The sequence below is a fragment of the Sinohyriopsis cumingii genome, chromosome 8 (genome assembly GCF_028554795.1).
Source record: "Sinohyriopsis cumingii isolate HCF-2022 chromosome 8, ASM2855479v2, whole genome shotgun sequence".
NCBI classification, from domain to species: Eukaryota; Metazoa; Mollusca; class Bivalvia; order Unionida; family Unionidae; genus Sinohyriopsis; species Sinohyriopsis cumingii.
The window spans coordinates 41,272,836-41,298,500 of NC_142968.1; the positions used below are offsets into that span (position 1 = coordinate 41,272,836).

Below are 25,665 nucleotides of genomic sequence, written 5' to 3' on the forward strand. Positions count from 1 at the left end.
AATGTCAGTGTATTCTCAAATCAGTGTCTGTTAGTGTTCCTGAATGAATTAAAGAATTGTTTCATAAGGAAAGTATAAGGTAAAATTGTTAGATTTTAAATAAGATTATTATTATACATTCATCTCTTCTAGGGAAGGATAATCCTGAATTTGCCATCCATTGAGGTGTTGGCAGAGGCTGCCGCATCCCTTAGCAGGAGGGGATCTGTCTTACATGTTCTGGAAACCACAGTGCTTGGCTGGATCAAACAGATCAAGGTATTACACAAGTACTGAAATACATTTGAATCTATACTTACTGACACTTGAATTTAGTGGACAAGGGCTGTTAACAAACATACATTTTATAGTACCATTTCTGTTATTATCTGACTCTCTCTCAAATGCCAATAGTTTTAAAACAGAGGACACTTGCATATTATGAACAGAATGAGCCAGCCCATGTACTGTTTGTTAAAAACAAGTATATTTTGCAGTAATTGTCCTAATAAGTAGTGGGGGCCATAACAAAATAGAGAAAAGTGTTGAGGTCCTTATCAATCTCTAAAGCGACCTAACTCCTCTATTTACTACAGTTTTAAACATGTTGGGTTAGGCTTTTATTTCAACATTGGCTTATTGTAAGAGATTTCTGCTTCAAACTGTAATATGTTGACATTGACTTTACACAAGGATTCTTGAGTAGATAAGAGAGTGAGGAAAGACAGTATATATTTACCTTATTTTGCTAAATAGGCACATAAATATATTACAGGACCTTTCATCACCTTTGGCAGAGTCTAGAATGACATGAGACTTTTATGCATGCAAAAAAAGCATGCCTACTTACACACCGACATTTAAAGTATTCATAACAGGGAGTTTTATGTGTAGTTTCTGAGTACAGGTGTAATATAATATGATATATAATAATATTCAGAAGGTTTATATGTTGATTTTTGTTTGTTCTTGTTATTATGAAGTCTTTTCGAGTTGATAGTTCTACATTAGTCCTTGCATTCTTTAAATCATGTTGTTGAATGTTTCGATAACTGCTTCATGTAATTTGAATATTTTGTGTACAGTAAATGATTTTTCATATTCTTTCTAGGGTGTATTGAAACATGATCCAATAGTAGACTTGTTCCATCACTTTGGCCCAGAACCTAGCCCGCTTGATGAAATCAAAATGTGGGAAAGACAGCTTGGACGACTCCAGTCGATTTTGCGTCAGTTGGAATCCCCAGTTGCAAAGGATATTTTACAAAATCTAGAGCAAGCCCAAAGCCAGTATGCAAACTCCTTTAGCCATGTCAGGAAAGATGTCAATAGAGTAAGGTTTCTCTCTACTTTCAATTCCTTTGAAAATATTCATTTATTTGACAAAGTTTTTTATTATCTGCATGCTTAGTACCAAACCTATGTAAACAGTCGTGTGAATATGCATGACATGATATCTGTGACATTTGAAAAAAGTTGTTACAAATGTGTTAAGAATGGGGATAACAGATTTGAGGATTTTAGTCATTTTTTTTAGTGGTATGCAAAATACTCTGATTCATCTACATTTTGACTTATTTTCATCCAGATGGCTAGTATGCTAATATCTTGTGATACAATTTTGTTTTCAAAGTTGGTATGAATACTAGGATAATACCTTCTCTTGAAAATAGGCTGTGTTGGACACCAATCGCATCCTGCGGTTTCTCAGTACCATGAGGTGGTTACTGGACCAGTTGCACCAATCACTGGACCCGAAGGAAATGTTACAGCTCTTCAAACCTCTTATGCAGGTTCTCTTTCTTGTATGGTCCAATTCCACGTAAGTTATAACATATAATTTGTGTTTCTGTCTTTTTCCAAATGTGGGGGATATACACTGTAGAATTTGTAGTTCTGTCTATCCTTCCCACACACTTTCATTTTGACTCATGAGTTTTCAAGATCTTTGTGGTTAAGGTATGTAATTTAGTATACTTATATATTATCTTTAGAAGATGTGTCACCCCAAAAATTATGATCCTGTCTTTAAGGTCAGGGTCACAAAGCAGTATTTTAAGTTTTTCATCAAACTTTCCCTTCCCCTTTATAGCTTTAAGTTTGTTTGAGATCAAAGGTGAAAACTGGATTATGATATGATGGAAGACCATAACTGTAGCCCCAAGAATCTGCTCACCATGCAGAATAATTAAAAGAAAATACTTTTTAAAAGGTCTGTAATGTTACATTTTGAATATATTGCCAGTAACATAATAATTTTGCAAACATGCTGAATAATCACCATTTGAGTTACATTATAAAAGATTATTTAGTACTGCTTGTTCATTCACCCCTTAGGAACCTGAGGTTGTTTCAGTAATGAAATTGGAAGTTGAAATTAATCTTTTTAATTATTACATTCTGTACATTTCTATTTCTTTTTTTGTGTCATTATGATTTTTTCCACTTGCCTTATATAACTCCTGGTCTGTACAGCAGTTCCCATCTTATAAGGCCATCCCTAATACAGCACAAAAGAGGCCTTATGAAAGGGGCAATCTTTCAATGAAGGGATCACAAAGATGTGGATAATATTTATGAAATATGTATTGTTGATGATATTTCCATCTTTAGACCCCATTATGTGTCCACTTGCATGATGTAAATTTGATTGTTTTTGGACCAATATGCTCTTTCACGTTAGAGGGGTGTCCATCCTTGATAGGTACATTTGAACACGAAATTGTCATGGCCATAAAAAGTGGATGGACATTGGTCAAGGGGATATTCAAGAGAAGGGCCACTATAGTTGTAAAGAAACCTGTTGGGTTTCGGAATGGAAACACTGACAGTAAAATTTTTTTATCTTTCTTGAAGAAATGTGTTATCTTTGCATTATAAAACCTCATTCCAACTTAATTACAATTACTCATAATGAAAGCTGAGTGCAATATTTTCAGTCATTTGTACCTTGTTCTAGAATAATTAAGTGTCACAGAAGTTACCAGTGACCCTTGTCTCAATTCTTTTAACTTGGTCAGAATTCTGTTTTTTTTTAAATTCCAGATACTACCATCAGATGGACAAGTTCAATAACCTTCTCAGACTCATGTCTAATGAAGTTGTACATAGAGCAATAGCCTTGGTAGGAGAGGATATACTCAGAGAGCCACTGGAGGTAAGAATTAGTCTAGCATTGCATTAGCTCATCTGGATCTATTCTGTGATGCTTGATTGATGGATACATGGTGCTCGAAACAGAATGTATGAAAATCTTGCATAATATTGGCAATCCCTGTCTTAGTTTACTTTATAAACACTGTCTTAGTTTCCTTTATTCCCTCATCCATGTGAAGAATAAACAATTCTATGGGGATAGAATTGTTTTTTCTTCACATGGATGAGGGAATGTCCCATTCCTCCCCATCCCCAATTTTCAGTCCTACATACGATCCTGGTTAATGCTTAATATTGTTGACAGTCCAGATTAAGATTCATCATCACATTGTGTACTCTCAGATTAGCTTCTGTGATACTTTTTCCATTTTCTACTTTGGGTAATGTGTCCATTATAAGCAGAACTTAGTTCTTAGCATGGAAGAATACATTACTTACAGAAGTGAAATCAGTTAAGTTGCTATGATAACATTTGTTATGGAGTGAGTGCCCTTGTAATAAGCAAGTAAGCTCTGTTAAATAGAGTCCATCTCGGAGTCATTGGGGAAAAGTATATACCACTATAGGTCATCAGTTGTTTGCTTTTTTTGTACTGTTTAGGTAGATTTTGTTCATTTGAGTAGGTTCTCTTTCCAGTTACTGTATATACTCACTTATGAGACAAGTCCAACTGCAAACTGCAAATACCCAGATCTGTTGTCACGTAATGCACTGTCAAATCTGGATCTGTGCAGTTTTTTAGGAGTAATGAGTAGAACAAACAGCATAGACCTTGATCTGCAGGTGCGTTATGCTTTGGCAGATCAGGATCTTTGTTATTTGCAGTGAGGCTTGACTTATAAGTGAGCATATATGATACTTGATATAAAATTTGCCATTTCAATATGTAATTTTTAATGCACCATATTTAAGAATGCATTTGTAAAGAGCCCATAACTTTCTTAATTACAAATTCCTCCATCACAAGTTCTGGTCCCATGATATGTGTTAGATTTTCATTGTGTGAATTCTTTCATCATTCTTATATGAAATTACCTGTATCCTAATTGGCTGAGTAGAAGTAAATTTTTGAGTAGCAAAATTTTGACATTCATGTGTTTATAATCTGTTGCATAATCTGTTTTTCCAGTCCTTTTCAAAGTTGAAGGAAGCCCTGCGGGTGTGTGCTGGCTTCAGAGGGACTTACTTGGACTTCAAGGAGAAAGCTGATGAACAAAATGATAGAAATCTAGCAGAGAATGCAGAGAGACTGTAAGAGTTTTATTTTTCTTCAATTATTAAACTGGCACAGTGACTGATATCCCCACCAAAAAAAGAAAAATATGGCATATTCATGTTTATCCAGGAGTTAATGTAATGGTTCAACTTTCATTTATTACTAATTTATAAACTTGGAGCATCAGCCTTTTTTTTTGTAGGAATATATGTTCCTCTCGTAGTATATAATAACCTGATTTATTAAAAAGAAGTACCATTCTTCGGCAGTAACTTTTTGGCTCATTTGTTTGTCTTCTGAATGGAAGATTTATTCCCATGTTAGACCATCCTCTTAATTCGTAGTTAATTGGACATTTTGTTGTTTATTTCTATGGTATTCATTATTAGTGTTCAGCAAGTAGAATATTGCGTCATGATACAGAATTTTATTTTTAATTTAATCTTATATATATTGCTTTACAAACTTGTTTTTTTCCCCTTCCATGCTAAGAACTGGGGCCCCGAGTGGCCGAGTGGTCTAAAGCGCTCTCCGTTACGGATCACTGCTATCTCACCTCTGTCTGCGTGGGTTCGAGTCCAAGGCTCGGCTAGCGTGGGTACGTGGGAAAGCCTGCCAGTAGCTTCTCATGGGTCGGTGGTTCTTCCCTGGGTTTTTCAGGGTTCTTCCTCCACCATTAATACTGGCCGCCATGTATAGCCTATCGTGTGCTGAAAAATGGTGTTAAACGCTACAACAACCATGCTAAGAACTAAATTCTGCTTATAATGAACACGTTACCCAAAGTAAATTGTCATTGGAGCATTGTCAGTCATGAAAGATGATAGATGTGTTAAACAGTACTTGTATTCTGGTAGGAATTGATTGGGTTTGTGTGCTGCACTTTTTTAATAGTTCATATATTTGATAATAAATTACAAAATGAAAAAATTGTTCATGTTTTCTTGCAATCTTAAATTTATTATTGAAAACATATATTTTTGATGTATAATTATCTAAAATCAGTTTTAAAATATTATATTTTATGCCTTTCTTCCATTCATAGAGCTTCTAGACCCCAGGCTGGTAGTCTGTTTCTGACAAAGATGTATGGTCCACATGCCTTCACTCCCAAATATGGATTGGGTCTCAGTGAGGGACACTCAGGCAGCAGTGCAGTAGATGAAGATGAATTGTGGACAGACAGTCCTTGGCCCCCAAGGAATGCTGCATGTTTTGATCTACTTAACAGCTTCATGGAAAGGTACAACATAAAACCTGAGGCAATATAATTTAATGCCAGAACAAGGCTTGGCTGGTGAATCTCCTGCACATATCTTTGGTCCTGAGAGTTAGATCTACCCCACAACCTGCCCACACAAAATGTGGCAGAGATTTTGTCACACCTATTTCTCTTTTTATTTATTCAGTACAGCAGTTGACAGAATGTGAAAGGTCTTTTATGTCAGACTCATAAATTGTAGCTTTGGATTTCATGTAAATTGTATCATTGAAATATGTATTGAGTGATAAGGTACATATTGATATTTGCTAGTAATAATGGGAATATTGATATTCATTTGTAATAGTGGGGAATATTAATATTTGTTAGTAATGAGGAATATTGATATTTGCTAGTAATAATGGGAATATTGATATTCATTTGTAATAGTGGGGAATATTAATATTTGTTAGTAATGAGGAATATTGATATTTGCTAGTAATAATGGGAATATTGATATTCATTTGTAATAGTGGGGAATATTAATATTTGTTAGTAATGAGGAATATTGATATTTGCTAGTAATAATGGGAATATTGATATTCATTTGTAATAGTGGGGAATATTAATATTTGTTAGTAATGAGGAATATTGATATTTGCTAGTAATAATGGGAATATTGATATTCATTTGTAATAGTGGGGAATATTAATATTTGTTAGTAATGAGGAATATTGATATTTGCTAGTAATAATGGGAATATTGATATTCATTTGTAATAGTGGGGAATATTAATATTTGTTAGTAATGAGGAATATTGATATTTGCTAGTAATAATGGGAATATTGATATTCATTTGTAATAGTGGGGAATATTAATATTTGTTAGTAATGAGGAATATTGATATTTGCTAGTAATAATGGGAATATTGATATTCATTTGTAATAGTGGGGAATATTAATATTTGTTAGTAATGAGGAATATTGATATTTGCTAGTAATAATGGGAATATTGATATTCATTTGTAATAGTGGGGAATATTAATATTTGTTAGTAATGAGGAATATTGATATTTGCTAGTAATAATGGGAATATTGATATTCATTTGTAATAGTGGGGAATATTAATATTTGTTAGTAATGAGGAATATTGATATTTGATAGTAATGAGGAATATTGATATTTGTTAGTAATAGTGGGAAATATTGATATTTTGTATAAATATGAAGTTTGATGATGTTAGGTCAATGACAGAATGGGTACATGTGATCTTGTCTTCCTTTGGTGAGATTGATTAATCTAGTCCATGATGAATATTTTGATATTGCTGTTCAGCGGATGAGAAATTTTTTATAATTGAAGGCTGTGATATTTTAAGTACATGTATTATAAATGTAGGGTACTTTTAATCCCCAGTATTTAGATCCTGATGGATTTAATTTTCTGATAAAATTTATTATTTGATCATTAATTCTTTCTCAGTATCTAACCCTATCCCCCTCCCCCTGCATTTTAATCTGCTTACCAATATTATTATTTATGCATACTTGTAAAGAGTGCTAATTTATTGTAATTAATTCTGGATTTTTAAGATGTAATGATGTGCTGGAGTTGGTGGAGACAACCAGACATTTCAGACTATTGGCTGGTGCTGCAGAAATTGGTGGTGCAGGCAGCATGAGCCTGGATGCCCTTGTGAAGGAAATTCATGAGAAATACACGGTGGCCATGTCAGAGTTCTTCTCTGTTGTAGACAATGTGCTCAGTATTGATGGCTCACAAAACTTTGAACATGCCTTCTTTAAATTCAGAACAATTGTAAAGGTAAGAATCAATTTACTCAAATTTTACAATCTGTACATCATTTGGTTAAGCATTTCTGAAAGAAACTGGCTGATATCATCCTTTGTTAGCATTGCCAGACTTGCCAGTGGTGATCAGAGTTCTCAAACAGAGATTTATTTTTTAAAAAGCAACATTTTCAGTGATTGATAATTTAGAGACATGAATTTTTGTTTGCTGAGTTTGGCCTTAAATTCACTGATGTCCCCTTGTGTAATGTGTTTTCAAAAATGGCCAAAGGGACAAATTAACAAAGGAATGTTTTAGAGATGCATTATTCAAAGTGCTATTTGTTTGAAAAGAAACATTTTAGATGACGATGGGAATCATGAAAGAAAATATAACTTAATACTTGGTAACTTCTAAAGTTGAATGGAACTCATTTCCAGAATGGAAAATTTCAAAGTGGGGGGACTTGGCAATAATGTAGAAAACTCAAGCACCAATTGAACCAAAATCTTGTAATATTTACACAATTGATAAACTGGTTTTATTGTTTTGAGTAATGTTACAAACTATGAGGATCAGAATGCAGGTCCCACTTGCTTGTAGGGTACTAGCAATGGAAAATCATTTAGATCAATATAAAGGCAAGTCCTACTTACTTTAAGTTAAAGAATTCATTGGGAAAAAATCAATGGAAAATCATGTGGATCATTAAAAGGATATATCCCACTTACTTGAAGGGTAATAGAAAAATCATTGAAAGGATATGTCCCATTTACTTGAAGGGTTATACAAAAATCATGTAGATCATTAAAAGGATATGTCCCACTTACTTTAAGAGTTATGCAAAAATCATGTAGATCATTAAAAGGATATATCCCACTTACTTGAAGGTTATACAAAAATAATGTAGATCATTAAAAGGATATGTCCCACTTACTTGAAGGGTTATACAAAAATCATGTAGATCATTAAAAGGATATGTCCCACTTACTTAAGAGTTATGCAGAAATCATGTAGATCAATTAAAGGATATATCTCACTTACTTGAAAAGTAATAGAAAAATCATTGAAAGGATATGTCCCATTTACTTGAAGGGTAATACAGAAATCATGTAGATCATTAAAAGTATATGTCCCACTTGACGGGTAATAGAAAGATCATATAGATCATTAGAAAAACAAGTACAGCATGCTTGATGGGTAAAGCAATGTCAAATCATGTAGATCATTAGTAAGTCCTGCTTACTTGAAGAATTAAACAAAATAAAATCTTGGAGATCATGAGAACAACAAGTCTCTCTGTATTGAAGGGTAAATAAGTGTAGAATGCTGCAAAGTTAATTCATTTATTTTCATATGTATCGGTTTTGACAGTTTGGGCAGTTGGCATTTCTGTTGATGTTTACATTTGTGGAGAAAGAAATAATATTGTTTCCACATAAGAAAAATTGTTAATTGTGGATAAACCATAAATTAAGGACCAAGTGAACAATTTTTCTTATGTGGAAACAATATTATTCCTTTCTCCACAAATGTAAACATCACATAATCACATAATCCCTCCAAATTTTTACCTCACTGAAAAAATGAATTCACATGATTAAAAATGTTCCAGTTAGCCTAGATGATCATTTTTACATGGAATACAAGAATAAGAACACATTTAAAACTATGATGCAGCTTTGATTATCCAAACTCACTGGAAACACAAATTAACCAGTATTTCAAATAGTTTAAATATAGGTTAGGGAGGTAGAGTTATTAAATTTGATTGTAATGCATAAGTATGCCAGAACGTCCCATATTAACTCTGATTTCTTATTGATCATAGAGTTTGGAGAAGAGACTAGCTGAGATCCTACGACTGTCATACAATCAGTGTCCCACAGTAGAGGCCCAGCTGAGGTTGCTGGAAGTGTTTGAGGGAGTCAGTAGCCGAGAACTGGTACAGGTGGGTACAACTCAAACCATACTATACATTGCAGTTGGGTAACATTTTATTAAGTTAAGTATCTTATATATTGATGTATAAGTCAGACTTTACTGCAAACAGCATAGATCAGATATACCAGTAAATTATAAGATGGTGATTAGTATCTATGCATTGTTGTTTTGAATCCAACTTTTGTGTAAGTATATATGATAACTGTTTTCCGTTATGATCTGGCCAGTATTAGCTGGTTCAATGTGTAATTTTGTGAAATCAGCCATACTTAAATACTTTAAGAAAAATATATATATATTTATTAAAACTTGCAGTAAATCCTTAACAAAAGTTAAAGAGTTGTTGTTTGGCATATGAATTTATAATGTAATTACTTAAATCAAGTACAATAAAATGCTAATGGTCCTCTTAAAAGATGTTAATTGCATAATTTTGACCTGATTGTGTCAAATATAGGTTCATCTCCAAGACAAAGACAGACAGTTGGTACAGTCATTTACACAAGAACTTAACAATGTCCGGAGTATGTTCCAAGATGATCAAGTGAATCCACCCATCCACCTCAACATGCCTCCAGTTGTTAGCAGTCTCATGTGGGTCCATGCCTTAAAGAAGAGAATCACAGTATGTATATGTTTGTGTGACATGCTGATAAGTCCAAAGTAGAAATATTAAGCATATATATATATATATATATATATATATATATATATATATATATATATATATCTGTTTAGTATAATTTTCTTAATTTATAAAATTGCATAGCAAAATATAGTTTTTATTAGACCATGTTATTCCAGGTAATTATTATCTTGAAAACTTATTGCTTACTTTTTTATTCCTCTGCCATTGTGGGGATGGGGAACATAAAGTTTTGCCAATGTCTGTTTATTTCTACCATTGTATTCATCCATCAATTTTTCTGTTGGGAGTTTCATTTTACTAGCAAACATTTGAAGGACGTGATTGATTTATCATTCATTCACATTCTCAATATATATGTGTAATTGAATTCAACTTTAGTGTTGAATTCAGCTCATTTCTCCAACTTGACTTATCTTGTTATTTCAGATACCAATGGAAAAGTTAAGACGTGTTAGCCCTCATTCTTTGGAGGGAGATGCAGGATGGCAAATGAGGGATTCATACAATGAATGTATGAAGGAACTAACAGAGTAAGTTTTAACAATGCATCAAGTTTTAGTGAAGTCTTTTGCTATTCTGTCAGTATTATTCCTGGATAATGAAAACTATTTATCATAGTTGACATACTTCATATTTTTTCTCATAAGCAGTGGTTACACCAGTACATGACATATGTCTTGGGTTCACCCAGTTGAGACCAAGGCAACTTTTGTAATTTGTCACATGAATGAGATTCATTTATCATATATCCTGTTAGATTTAGATAATTGTTCAGTCTTGCAAATTCTTAGTGTATATTTATCTTAGGATGTTACAAGGGTACACTTGTTTTCTGTGATAAGAAACATAAGTGGTAAATCACAATTTCCTTTTTAGTTATGAAGACAGGCTGGTTGCAGATTGGCAAGGAGAAATAACAGCAGAGTTGACTCTGAGACTGAAACAACCACTCCTTGTGAGTTAATGTCTTTTTTAATGATTTAGGCATTTTAAATTTGTTCCTTAAAACCCTTAAGTACATGATAGAATATTCACTCATAACTCTGTCCATGATAGATAAGGAGTATACAATAAAACCTGTCTTAAGCAAACTCTACTGTGAGTGACCACTTTTCATTTATGACAATAATCGTAATGCATGAATAAATTTTATTATATAAAAACACTGTTGTGAGTGACCACCTTCATGACACTACTAGTCACCATGATTCCTTGGTAAAATATGCATTTTGATACAACTATGCATGAGCTCTTTGCAAAAACAGAGATTAACACCACTGACCTTTATTTAATCCTTTATAACTATAACTGCTTAATTTGTGATGAATGCATTTGATCATGAACTTGGCAAAAAAAAAAATTTGTTAAAATATTCACGTTTAAGTTTATTTAAAATGGAAGGCTTCAGAGAAATTAAGCGACATTTAAAAAATATATGTTCCTGTGAAAAATGTCTTAGCTTGCCACTAAATTTGCAAGCTTCTATTTACAAAGCAAGATAGCCTTACAATTTACATACAACAATATTTTATGTTGCCAGTTTGCTGATTTTGCTGATTCAGACATTTCAATGATGCTAAAATATTTTAATTCTGAATATTCTTTGTGATGCATTGGCTCGTATTAGATTGCTGAGGAGTATGATGAAGACGAGGAAGAACGTCCTCAAGTTGTCCATGTCAACCTTGACCCTCAGCTTATACTGCTTCTTCGTGAGACACACTATCTCAATCAGGAACCATTCAACATTCGACTTCCTGAGGCTGCCAAGGAACTCCTCCGCAACACTAATGCCTTTGAACTGCGAGTTACTGCAACCCGACTCGAGACCATTGTGTCCAAGTACAACACTATCATGAGGACCATGACACAGTTTGAGAAACCACTGTTTGAGAGAAAACTTGCCAAAATTGACATTGTAAGTTTTTCTTGCAAGTTATTTTTTTTCAGTTGGAATTACAGTGTTTGTTAGCATGCTGAACTCATGATCATAAGAGGTTCAAATCCTGCCAGGACATTTAATTTGTGGCTACTGGGGGTGTAGTTATTGAAGGGGGCTAACATGTCCATATTAAAGTTTCTATCATCTCTTCAGTTTTATATATTAGTCATTTCAATCCATAATGAAACAATTGACTGGAAAAGCTGGAAGTTAAAATCTCAACAGCACAGGAGTCTGATGTTCATTGCATTAAAAATGACAAAATTCATGAAACAGATGAAAAACCTGTATCTATACTTGTTTACCTCTATCAGTATAAAATGTTAATCATATAGTTATTTGGATATAGCATAGATAAAGTAGTATGGATGGAATAACTCAGTCATGGCATGGTATACATTAATCTGCTTTGTTGGTAGAAATGTGAAGGCATGATTAGAGAGAAAATTATGACTGATGCTTGTGGCAGTCTCACATCTATCACAGGAATATTTGCTTTACTTTTGAAAAAATTAATAGATTTTATAGTGTTGAGGCAGAAAATAAGAGAAAGAACAAGATTCATGACTATGAAAGTCCAATAAGAAAGTGATAATATAATGATCATGTCAGTAAATGTTGATTTAACAAAAGCAGACATTCTTAAATCCCCAGCAGTTTTGCTGACAATAACATTTCAGTGTGTATGGATAATTGGCCTTTTTTTGTATTTGGTCATTTTTATCCCAAAAAAAGCACATGGTTTATCTTCAAGACTGGTTCCATGTAACTGGTTATTTTTAATGCTGTAAATTTTTACATAATTGCAGTATGTTTCAGTTTGGTATATGTTTGGTCTTAAGCTCACCTGTTAGGCAGTTAGGGTGGCTAATTTTTCATATACGTGTAGATTAGTTGTCCATTCTTGGTTAAGTTTTCACACTGAGCTTGTGTTCTTTGTACACTGTAGACGTAGTGTTGTACCAAGTATCCTGAAACTTGCTGAGGGGATGCATTGTAATGAGTACTACAACCCTCATTACAATAGCTGTTCACAGTGACCCATATTTTATGATTTTGTGTTTTAAGGTTTTTTTTCAAGTACTGTTCATAATAGTATCATCAGCCTAAATGAATATATGCATCTTTGTTAGAACAACATATTTCCACTATATGTCACTTTTTACAGGCTTCGACTAAGTTTGTATATATAACTCATGACCACTTTGGTTTCTTTGAATCCTATATGCATACAGTTATATCTGGAGTCATTAAACCTTTTGAGAAAATGCATCTTAATGAGTACTACAACCTTGTCACAAAAGTAGGTCACTTTCTCATATTTCTTGCTTCAGACTTTGTTTCCATTTTGTTTTAGCTGTTCATGCTTGTATCATTAAACTAGATGATTTTATACAATTCTGTTAGTACCACATCTGCATAAAAAGGTCGCTGTGCCTTATATTTCACATTTAACTGGCTTATATTAGGCTTTTGCAATTATCAAATGACCAAAATAACTTTCTTCATGTAATCATAGCTGCCAACCCTCACGAATTTGATGTGAATTTCACGACTTTTTCAGCTATTCACGAATTCACACCGCAAGCCAAAAATTCACGAATTCTCCGATCCTCAATTATTTTAAATCTTTAATAAAATAACTGATTTCCCGTTAAGCGCTAGTTGTGATATTTGCAGTTGCCGAAACGGTCCGGTACTGCTGGTCACGACATTAGTAGATCTACATCCGATTAGTACACTTGGCCCGGTAGCAAGCATTTTAGCCTATTTTAATCTATATGTATAAGAGTAGTTTTACAAATGCTTTTGAGAGAAACTAGGGCCTAACCGGAATTTCGCTCTGCACATGCGTCACCAACACTGATTTGAGTTACCGTTCAGCATCGCATGCAAAATCTCGAAATTGTCTTCATCACGAAGGAAAAAGAAGTGATTTACTCAAAAAGTGAAGTTTAATTTGGAAATATATCAAAAATTGGCCATGCATTATGCCATTAAACATTGATATTCATCATGCTTTTTGCACTCAGTGTGCCATTGCAGAAACGATGTGAGGAAGCATGTCGGTTACAAAAAACATGTAGAAGTTGGGAAAATTAAGAATTCGCAGATTTCAGCTCTGGAATATTTTAAGCCATCGGTGGAAGACCTGCAGGCTACCAAGGCTGAAGCATTATTTGTGAGTTTTCTTGTCGAACACAATCAACCTTTATCAGCTGGAGACCATGCTAAACATTTGTTCTGACAAATGTTCCTGGACTTGAAAATCGCTTCCAAATTTTCCTGTGGAAGAACCAAAAGTGCTGCAGCTCCTTTGCATTCCTCACAGCAACAGTACAGCGAAAGAGTATTTTCTCTATTGAGAAAAAATAAGACAGACTTTAGGGCCTCCTTAGCTGCAGAAAATTTGTCAGCAATTTTAGTCACCAAGATCAACCAGCAGACAAAAATTCTGAACTGTTTAGGAAACAATTTTACGATCAAGCAGTTGAGGAAGTTCAAATCTGCCACAGTATCATGTCTTGATAAATAAATATTTCTGCATATATGTAGTGTTTTAGTTTTATATTGCGAACTTGATATAGTGTAGTATTGATGGTCAGAATGGATGGAGTTATTGTCATGGTATTTTTCACTAATTCGTGTCCAAATTCACGACTTTTTAGCCCTATTTTCACTAATTGTGAGCCTGGAAGGTTGGCAGCTATGTGTAATGTAAATACTATATTATCACAATTCATGAAACTTTCTGAAGCAATATATCTCAAATACCAAGAATTTTTAAAACAGCAATTTAAGAAAAAACAGACAAGCAAAATTAATGTTTTTTTAAAAACTTATTTTAGTTGTGCAACTTTGATAGAAAAGAATGTTCTCTTTTATTGTTTTGTATTTTTATGCCCACAGAGAGTATGTATGTATGTATGTATGTATGTATGTATGTATGATTGTATGTATGTATGTATGTATGTATGTGGTTTCATAGCATGTGAGCACAGTACTGGCTATATAGTGCTGACCAAAAGTTAAGGTATAAGAAAGAGTTTGGAAAGGTAACAGAAAACTTTGATTATGAAAGTGCCAACATTTCATTGCCAGGATCACTCTAGTCTGAATTTATTTTCTGCATGATAATTATTATTTACAATGGCTCCTGGAGACTGCTAACAGATTTGTAGAGATTAGCTATGTAGTCATTGATTACAGTCTCATTTTTACAGTTTATGGGAGCAATTAAGCTGTCAGTGCTTGAGGTAATTTTTTTTTAGAAAGACTACTATACAATATATGTAGTAAAAATTAACATGACATAAAACATATCCAGTATATGGTATTTTTCCATAGAAGCATGTGTTTTTAAGAGTTTGTTTTTAGGCTTTAGAGTTCTAGCATCATCTTTTCAGCTGTATAACTTTTTCATGACAACCTTGCTTCATTTCAGTCAAGACTCTATTTAATTGCTAACATATTGTACATACCCAACAATTTGGTGTGAATTAAAGGCATCTCCTACATGTTTAAAGCCAATTATTTTCACAGTGGTTTCTAATGCAGGTAGGCATGGAAGGGATTTGTAAATACATATTTATATAAGAGATAAATTAATCCATGAAAACTTCAAAACCTCAATAGAAATCCATTAATGAACTGGATTCCATTCTTCCCTGTATATTTGACACTGTTACCTGGCAGATAAATCACAGTGATCTACTTATCTAGTGTTAAGCTCATCATCATTTATAACAAAATTTGTATTGGGTTTCTTGATTTTATCACATGACTACTGTGTTATTTAGATTTGCATACATATATCATAATTGTTATATATGTACTATATAACAAACACTTAAGACATCACTGGTGATATTGTAGCATCATGCAAAAGAAAGGCATAACAACTGAGGCATCCAAATGTATTTCAAAGTGATTTCAGTACATTCTTCTGTGCTTTTCTGAATTCAAATCAGAATTTGTCATCATGTGATAGATTCTTACATTTGTGCTCATCTCAAATAAATTTTGTTAAACATGTGCAATAATTTCAATCATTTGCTCACCATGGTTCACAAAACAAGAAAAGATTCAACTCATTTCATAAATTTCATTTGAAATTAGCACTTGTATAATGATAGCCTGAGTTGTCTTTCCTGACAGTTCTATTTTTTTTCTTTCTAACTTTCATATTTGTGACATGTTGAAACAATTTTAAATTAATTCTGCTTGTAACAGTTGTTTGAGCAAGGTCTACAAGAACTTACTTGGAAGATGAAGGAGTCATCAGATTTTATTGAGTCAGCCATGGCCCTGGTGTGTGTTGATGTCCACCAGAATCTGGACGTTGTCCAGACCAACTGTCATGAAGTAGCAGAGATCACTATCTCCTGGTCAAAGGGTAAACTGGATGTTTTCTCAGCTCGGGATGCCAAACTCTCATACTCCATGGAGGAACTCCTTGGAATGCAGATGTAAGAAATTTGTACCTATAACATTTGCTATAAACATGAACCTTTATAAACGGCACCTTCATTCTTTCAATATGACCAGTATTAATTTGCAAATTATGCATCAGTCACTATTAGAATCTTCTCTGTGTTTTGGGCAAAAGAAAAATCAAACCTTGAGGATAAGACAGACCCTGTTGTTGATATCACAAGTTAGATGTCCCTATTGTGTCCATGCTTGTGGAAGCTTCTATTTCTTGTCCACTGCATTCACTATTATTGGGTACACAAAATTGTAGATATGGACAGATCTTTATACAGTTCTCAGGTTATAATACATCTGTCAACAACATAAGCTGAATGTAAAGGATAGTTCATGAACTTTCCCATAGGTTAAGATATTGTAAATTTATCTATCCCAGGGATGTAGGACAACTTTTGTGGTGGGTAAGATTGATGAAATCAGTAATATTCATAAGTTTTAAGTGAAGAAATTACCTCCAAGGGTTCAGAAATCAGAGGCAGGAATGACCACAAATATCTGTATAAAAGAGAAAATAAATTCTCTGTGTAAGTAGTCACTACAAGGACTAGCAGCCAAATTTGACACAGCAGATTTAAATAATTAGGAATATGTTGTTGGGATATTGTGACCTACATTTGTTTGCTGCAATAAAAATAAGCAACTTTTATTTTCAGCTACTCATAAAGATAATATTTAAACAGGAAGTGTTCTGCAATGTAACTGTGTTAATGTTATAATACAAATCATTAAGTCCTTTCCAATATGGAGCATTTAATATTTATCTACATCAAGTGAAAGTTTGTGTACATTGCCCTGCATCATTTTGGATATCTAAACTATTTTAAGTCTTATTTAATTCTTTAATTGTATTCAGTGGATTACTCTGATTAATATGAAAGTAAGCCTGTACTCATTCGACTATTTCTTTGTAGGAGGTTGATAGAAGAACATGAGAATTTAGTCATACCCTCAGGAAACAAAATCCATAGTCTTGTGGGTGAATGCTTTGAGGTAGGAACATGTACATTTTATTTAAATTATATGAAAATGTGGTAGGAACCAGAGTACATTATACTGTGATTCAATATCTTGTTGCTTTCTTGAATATAAAAGCAGCAAGATTCATTTCAACAGTTCTTTTATAGTTAGGTGAAAAAAATAACTCAGTGTTAGATGACATTAGGCAATTTTAACTTTTTGTGATTGATATCTTGCAATATTGAAAGTAGATACAAATTGCACATCTTAGAATTGATCCTGACATTGTCAGTCAAAATATCAATTAAAAGTTTAGCTCTACTGCTCATAGATCAGCAAAGCTAATGGGATGCTGTGTTATCCATAGTCTTTTGTCCATATGTCCATCCATCATCTGTTTGCACAAGTTTGTTATTGGTACTAAACTACATCTAGGCTTGCCATAAAACTTTACACACATATTTATCCTATGGTTCAGTCAGTCCTAAATGAAAGAGGTGCTGGTCATACGTCTAGTATGGCTGAAACAGTCATCATATTTAAAATCTTATTAATGACATTCCTTCTAAATGGATGATAACACCAGCATGGGGTTACATTTTGTTTTGATAATCATCGTCATTATGATCAGCGTCATTGCCATCATCACTATAAAGATGTTGCGACCCTTTATTTTTCCAAGGGCATTATATTTTAGGGGAAAAATGTGACCCTCAAATAGCTGGAGAAAAATAATTCTTGCTCTGATTTTTGAAAAATCTAAATTTGTCATATTGTGTTACAATTTTCTTATTTATCTTCAGATAAAGGAAAAACACAATATATTTGTCTGATCATTAAATAGTCGGTCCCTAACGCATGGTACTTAGTCAAAATTGAGTGTACATGTATTCCTTTGTGGAGGTTAATAATATATGGAAATTAAGTAGTAACAATATTAATATACCGGTAATCTGAGTCACTTTGATTTGCTCAGTTTTGTTATTAGCCCTTTATTTTGGAGAAAAAAAGAAGAAACAGTCACAAGTTTCAGTTTAACTTCTTCAGGCTGCACAAATCAGTCATGCATCCCCAGCATGGCAGGATTTCATTGACTACATAGATGCCATCATTCTGGATGGTTTGAAACAGGCAACATTGACAAGTCTGAAGTCCATGCTTAACAATCTGGTACAAGCCAACTTGTCAGAGGTATGTAATGTAGTCATCATAATTTAATAATTAAGATTTTCATCATAATAAACATCATAGTTTTCTCCAAACCTTATGTTTTTGCATTATGTTCCGTTATTTCATAAATGATGTGATAATCAAGTTTTTTTAGATACACAATCAATATAAAATTTTCCCAGTATGCAATCTTTTTGTGAAACTGCTACAAGTTCAACACAGTTAATTATAAATAGTTTAGATCAGAGGTGGGCAAACATTCCAGTGCAAGTGCCACATACACAAATTTACACCTTGTTGTGGGCCGCATAGTTCATTAAGTAAAATAATTAATATTTGAAATAGTAAAAACAAAAGGTTTTTCTAAATGACATCATAATTAATTTTCAGTTGTTAATATGTTGTTAATATTTGAAATCTTAAACTTAAACTTCAAAAGAAGCACATTTATTTGATAAACAGAGTAACATAAACAGTCAGTGCGAATGATGACTTGTTCCTGGGCCACATGAAAACCCTTTGTGGGCTGCATGAAAGCCCTTGGCGGGCCGTAGTTTGCCCACCCCTGGTTTAGATAATACAAAAGTTAACATCAGTCAAGTGCCATTTGCTTTAATGTGATCCATATTGCAACTTTTTATAAGAAAATGAAGCTGATTTATGCTCTTTTTAGTTGTTTTATGTTCCATATATTGTTTCTGCACTATGCTAATGTAACTTGAATCATGAAATAAAATGAAATTAGTGGGTACATGTATTCAGACTTCATGTACACCAAATGCTGTACATGTATGCCACATCATTAATGATTTTTTAAAATCTTGTTTGTTTTTGTTTCCTTCAGGATGATGAGAATGTTATTCCTATATTGACAATCCGCCTGGAGCTGATAGATAACCGTGTGGCCTTCAGGCCTCCGCTGGATCAGAGCACATCAGTGGTTAGTGTTCAGGAGCTTGTACATCAGTGGTTAGAAGGATTCCTTGCCCGTGGAAAGCTTGTCAAGATGCTTGCTTTAAAGGTAATACACAAGAATATATGATTCTAACCCTGAAACTAACAATTTCTATACTCCAGTATTGCATCATTCAAAAAAAAAATGTTTTGTTTAAGAATAGGGTCTTAAGTAAATTTATGCTCATTTGTTTTAGTCCAAGTTTATTTTGTTGTTTTAGGATTCAATGCTAAGTAATAAAGCACTGCTGTTCCACATTAAAAGCACATATATCAAGTTTGATAAGAACACGTTATGGTATATTTTGAGATTCAGACCTTAATAAAAAAATAAATATTTTTCAAAGTGTATTGTTAAGCCTAACTTATTCTGGTACTATGATACTGCACAGCTCAAGATTTCTGCAGTGCATAGTGTTATGTTATAGGCAATCACATCTGACAAAAGTAACTAATAATAAGCCTTGTCATTCATCACTGGACACTAACAGCTTTGATGTTGTGGGCAAAAATAAGCTCTTAAACTTTTTATTCAGGTAAGATACTAGCAGCTGAGAGATATAGAATCTGTGTTGGGGTTTGGAACGAGACAAGGAAGTCCCAGTCAAGGGGTTACATTATTTGTCTCCCCACAAGGCTTGCCAAGGAGGGGGGTAGACATATAATGTAACCGTGTGACTGGGATTTCCTTGTCTTGGTCCAAACCCCAACATAGATTCTTTTTCTCACCCAATAATTTCCTTTAAAGTAAAAAAGAACTTCTCAGTTGTGCAATATAATTATGTGCCAATGTTTATGTGCAGTGCATTAATACAAAGGTATTAATGAGGACTGAGGCATGACTGTGTCATCCAAAGTACACAGTTTGTGCATAAGCACAAAAAAATAACAACATTAAACATTGCATAGTATTGAGGTATTATCACATTTAATATATGGATGTTATATGAAATTAACAATAAATAGTTAATATTTATTACAAGAAAATGTTTTGATTTCATTAGTTGTAATTTAGACAATTAGTTTTTGTAAATAATGAAATAATTACTGGGTCCACACCTCTGTTGTAGTGTATAGGCTATTATTAAAACAAAAAGTTACATGTAGCATGAGTGTCCATGCTTGGGTTATTCATGGGTAATTAGTGATCTTTGTCACTATCTTATATAACTCTCCTTTTTTTGGAGGAGGTGAAACTGTTTGTGACATACTTGTGTTGTCCTTAATATTTATTATAAAATAACCCCCGTGTATAAAAGATCCTCCAAATATGGACACTAGCGGATAACCATGTGGTAAACTTTCAAGTTCATGGAATCATTGAAAATTTATTTTTCTGTCTTGGAAATATGATAAGTGCTACCATTAAATTTGCTTATGGTTAATGTATTGACGGAATAAATGATTCCTTCTGGCTGGTAAGTGCATTATTTGTCATTAAATATTATAGGTATATTTTTGATTCAGCTGGGGCATAATGGAGATGCTTAACAAAAATTAGAATAAAGCATGTTTCACATGACACATTTCTGGCTGTTACTAAGTTTTCTGCAGTTGTTAAGAGAATTTGGAGGCTATGAAGTGTAAAGGTCTATAGTCTATGTGCATGGATCAGTGTTTTCTGTCATAGTTCATTTCACACAGCATCAAGAATTTTATCCTCTCTGTAGCGATCATTTTTCAGGTCAGCATCATTAAATGTAGCTAACAGTGTATAATTTGTTTTACATGAAGTATTTAAAACTAGTTACATAGCTTTAGCTACATTTAATGACGCTGACTTGAAAACATACTGAGCTAGGCCTGCATATAGCATAAAATTGACCATACTGTGTGGAACGAACTAGCATAATACCAAAAAGCTCGAGATTGTATGCGTGTGTGTCTTTGTCTCTCTTTGTATAGTGTGTTCTCAAAGATGGATTTACTTTAAGTTATTATGTTTTTGTTATATATATGTTGTTGTTGTTGTTTGATTTAGAACAACTATGTCAGGCACAGCGAAAGACATCATGGGTTTCTTTTTTAAAAAATTAGTTCTGAGTGCGTGGACACCTTGAATGAGATGACTGGTCTGAGATGACTAGACTGAGATAAGAAAAGTAAGGTTAGCAAAACAGCTAGCTTTCACTGTAGCATGGGTGAGATAAATTCATGCAGATATACTGTATACACTAAATTATAAGGCTGGTCCAACTACAAAGACTTTGATCACTCGTCCCACAATATGCCAGCAGATCAATGTCTGTGTTGTTTGTTTTACTGATTAATCCTAACATACTGCATAGACCTAGATCTACTGGCACATTATATGAAGGCAGATCTGGATCTGTGCAATATGCAGTTGCAGTTTGACTAGATGTTTAAGTGAATGTATACATTGGGTTTTCTATTTTGTTTATGTGCATTCTGACTTAGGGATGGTGTCTGAAGACGCCTAATTTACATCAGTCAAGACTGCTATAAGTAATTCACACTGACTGGTCCAATGAAATTTTGATTGGTGGTTGAGTCTTTTAATAAATGCCTTATGATCCCCACACTCTTAATTTTGGAGCAAGCCTAAGTCCGAACATGAAGTAACCATCATGAATTTCTTTTTAATTTCAATAAATGCAGAAAAACATAATTTCTAGGGTTCTAATGTTTCTCTCAGTGTTAAAAACTACTTATCTGCAAGTAAATGTAATACAGGTAAATCATGATCATATTTGTCTTCCAGGGATCTTATCAAGACTACATCTCTGCAGATGAGGAAGTCAAGCAAATCCTTAGTGACATCAACAAATTGGTGGAGGAAAACAGTGAGGAATGCAAGGTATGTTCATGATACATTGAAATCTGTTATAGTGACCACATGTGTATAAGGACCACTTGTGAATCAAGGCTAATTTTAATTTGACTTTAAATACATATTTATCTGAATGTAGAGAGTATCTGATGATAAGTATCACTTCTAGATCGCTAAATGTGAAAATTGTACTACATTTATATGAAATCACATTCAGTAGGTGAGAGGACCAAAATGATGGTTTCATTATTTTTTTGGGGGGGTTCCCATTTTCTTGAATTTTGTGGTTGCCCCACACCATGAATTTAAAGTTCCAGTGAAAAGAAAATGAACCATATGTGATGCAGAAAGCCCCCATCACTTTTTTTCTTACTGACACATTCCTAACAATCAACATTGCTCAGGTTCATCACTGTAATAAAATATTATATTTACATGTGTTTATTTTACTTTACATCCAGTTTGACAGTAAAAAAAAATGATAATGCAGTTTAAATGCACATGTATGTGTACATTATCAGATAGCTGTCTTTTCACTCACCATATTAAATCAATGTGTTTTGATACCAGTAAGGAGAGAGAGAGAAAAGAAAAAAAGAGTAAAGTATTTAAGTACTGGTGTTACTGAAAATAGAAAAAAGAACAATAAAATAATGTATTAAAATTGCATTGAATACATATTTACAGCAATACATCATTCAACTGCTGTGGAAATTAATATTATGACAATTTTTATTTAAGGAGCAGTAAGACTATACATTCACAATTGCTAATTAAGCACTATGTATATATCCTAATTTTAGGACAGTACTAGATCATTCACTTCACTGATTTTTTAGCAAAACTGACGAATAAACAGATTGTCAGTTAAGTCTTCTAGCACTTTCAAACATTCGTCATGTAAATAATTCCAGAATTGCACATTACACTACTACGTCTTTATCAAAGACATGGATAATTGCAACTGACCAACTGCTGTTTGTTACTATCATATTTTTGTTCTTTCTTGAATTTTCTATCTTGGGTATTTGTTGAGGTCAATCCACATATAAAATACCTGTAAATAGCAACCTTTGACAGAAGCAAATCCACAAATATAAGTATCCACAAAAATAACCCTTTTTACATAACCAAACAGTAAATAAAACTGCTACAGTAATATGTCATTGAATGATGAATTAGCAATGTGAACATGTATTATACAGGTCCTTCTTTTAGGAAAGAGAATTCTGCAGAAAAGCAATATGGTACCCCCTGCTTGTTTTAGTTATTCATTTAAGCACACTCCATTCCAAAACTGCTTTAGTTGCCTTATTATAGCATTAAAATAATTTGATTCGTTTAATCTATTCTCCATAATGAGATATGAAAACCCTATTAGTCTGAGAATGGATAACAAAAATTAAGGCGGGGGTTTCACTTTGTCCAGTATGCACACAATATTTAAATAGATGGGTGTTAATATTATAATCTGTGAAGTGTCAGCAGAAAGTAAACTTTTCAGCAAGAATTTGAAAACTGCTGGACGAGTTAATGTAAAAGATTGTTGCTGTCCATGTGAGACTTTATTTTGTGCAGTTAGTGTCATGAAATATGATCACAGAGATTAAAGCTGTTCAAATTGAAGAGTTATGCCATGTGGAATAACTTTTAAAAGCAAACATTAATTATGAAATATACAGAAAATAGTATCAAAAGAAACATGAAAACACTAAATTTACTATTATTCTTAAGATACACATTTTTGTGGATTCTGTTTTTGGTTAAAACCACAAAAATTGCCATTCTGTCAGGGTCTTACCCATTCATTTACTGTATTTTACATATTGTGTCCTACTTTTTAATGTTAAGTACCTTGATCTAGTCAGTATTTTGAAATATTTCTACCTCTCAAGCAAAACCAAGAGAGACCATCCGAAGTTTTGATTGTACCAGTTTATGTTAATTTATTTATATCCATGGTTTTAGTCATGTACATGTCCAAGCAGCTACAATTTTTATTTTATCTCTATTCACATTTCTAGACATAGAATGGCTCATTTACAGACTTATGTACTGATATATAGTTTTACACACACAAGGTACAGAATACAATGAATTCCAACATACAGCTCTCCCTCACTATAATGCCATTCATTATAAGGTGATTCCAGATAAAATGGAGTGCCACTGTGGACACTATCAAAATTGAACCATTGTATTTGAATTGGTCTGTCAAATGTGTGACAATCAGTGTTGAAAGAAAACAACACGAAGTTTAGTCTTCTTTTTTTCTTTTAGAACATTTGACAAAATTATGTAAGCAAATAACTTGACAGGAATAAATATATTTAATTTACATAAACTAAAATTATTATTGTCTGTTGGACTGGTGTTTTATGCATTTGTCAAATTTTATATTAATCTTTATTCCATGGTTGGTTAAGTAAATAACACAATAAGCAGTTATGGATCCAAACTACTGCTTTATGACTATAAGTTTGACTGCTGTTCTATTTATTTCATCAACCCCACCCATGACCAACACACATTCAGTCCATGAATTGTTTGATAATTCATGCTAAATGATGTTTGGTACATGACATACAATTGTGGACCCAAATTACTGCATTATAATAAGGGAAAGCTTAATATGAATGCAATAATTCATTTACAACCTTTTTCCTTCTCCATTTACAGAAAGTACTGGAAATATTTGGTGACTACTCTTTCCTCTGGCTCCAAGATGTCAATGACACATTTGAGGCTTTCTTGAGGGGGAAATTGACACCAAATCCTTTAAGAAGCCCGAACAGATCCATGGCTGGCACAGTCCGTCAAATAGCAACAGAGAGATCACACACACCATCAAGGTACAGACATACATATTGCGAAGGAAAACAAATGTTCTTCACGTGATTAAAATATTATACAGTGTAATTTCATTTATCTGAACTCCTTGGGAAACATCAATTACATTCAAATCAATGTGAGTTGAGGCCCTTCAATCATAAAGATTTAATTGACTCTAAATTACACTTGAAAATATTCTGACCATTGAAAATACTGCAATTATTGATTTTGAGTAAGATTTCCCAGTTGGAAGTAACATTATTTGATCAAAATTTGCATTAAAGTTTTATGACAGAGGTGTCAGGTGAAAAGTGTTAAGTTACACCAATTTCTGCTGGCTTGGGGATGTTTATAAGGTTGAAATAAAATGGCAATTCATGAGGCTTGGATAAAAAAAATTAATTGTAATAGCATTATCGTCCTTAATTTGCTTTCCATGTCAATCAACTTCAGAAAGTTTCTCATGAAATCATGATGGATCATATTATTACAGAACTAAATGACTTTTGAGAAGATAATATGAAAGAACTGTGATTCAGGTTTAAAACTCAGTTAAAATTCATTTAGTGGTGTAAAATGACATATTGATAATA

General features: G+C 33.2%; 1 protein-coding gene across 3 annotated transcripts in view; it reads left to right on the forward strand.

Annotated features, from left to right (window-relative positions):
* LOC149793348 (uncharacterized) overlaps window positions 1-25,665 on the forward strand; it is a 238,037-nt gene that overhangs the window by 11,874 nt on the left and 200,498 nt on the right. For all 3 annotated transcript variants that reach the window (XM_089967332.1, XM_089967334.1, XM_089967333.1), the window contains exons 5-22: window positions 133-258; window positions 1,091-1,312; window positions 1,653-1,801; window positions 3,025-3,136; window positions 4,265-4,386; window positions 5,397-5,594; window positions 7,144-7,375; window positions 9,174-9,293; window positions 9,744-9,911; window positions 10,362-10,465; window positions 10,812-10,890; window positions 11,563-11,853; window positions 16,111-16,346; window positions 17,280-17,358; window positions 18,373-18,516; window positions 19,340-19,516; window positions 22,172-22,267; window positions 24,920-25,092. In XM_089967332.1, coding sequence (XP_089823458.1) covers window positions 133-258; window positions 1,091-1,312; window positions 1,653-1,801; window positions 3,025-3,136; window positions 4,265-4,386; window positions 5,397-5,594; window positions 7,144-7,375; window positions 9,174-9,293; window positions 9,744-9,911; window positions 10,362-10,465; window positions 10,812-10,890; window positions 11,563-11,853; window positions 16,111-16,346; window positions 17,280-17,358; window positions 18,373-18,516; window positions 19,340-19,516; window positions 22,172-22,267; window positions 24,920-25,092 — 2,828 coding nt within the window. The remainder of the gene's footprint in view (window positions 1-132; window positions 259-1,090; window positions 1,313-1,652; window positions 1,802-3,024; window positions 3,137-4,264; window positions 4,387-5,396; window positions 5,595-7,143; window positions 7,376-9,173; window positions 9,294-9,743; window positions 9,912-10,361; window positions 10,466-10,811; window positions 10,891-11,562; window positions 11,854-16,110; window positions 16,347-17,279; window positions 17,359-18,372; window positions 18,517-19,339; window positions 19,517-22,171; window positions 22,268-24,919; window positions 25,093-25,665) is intronic.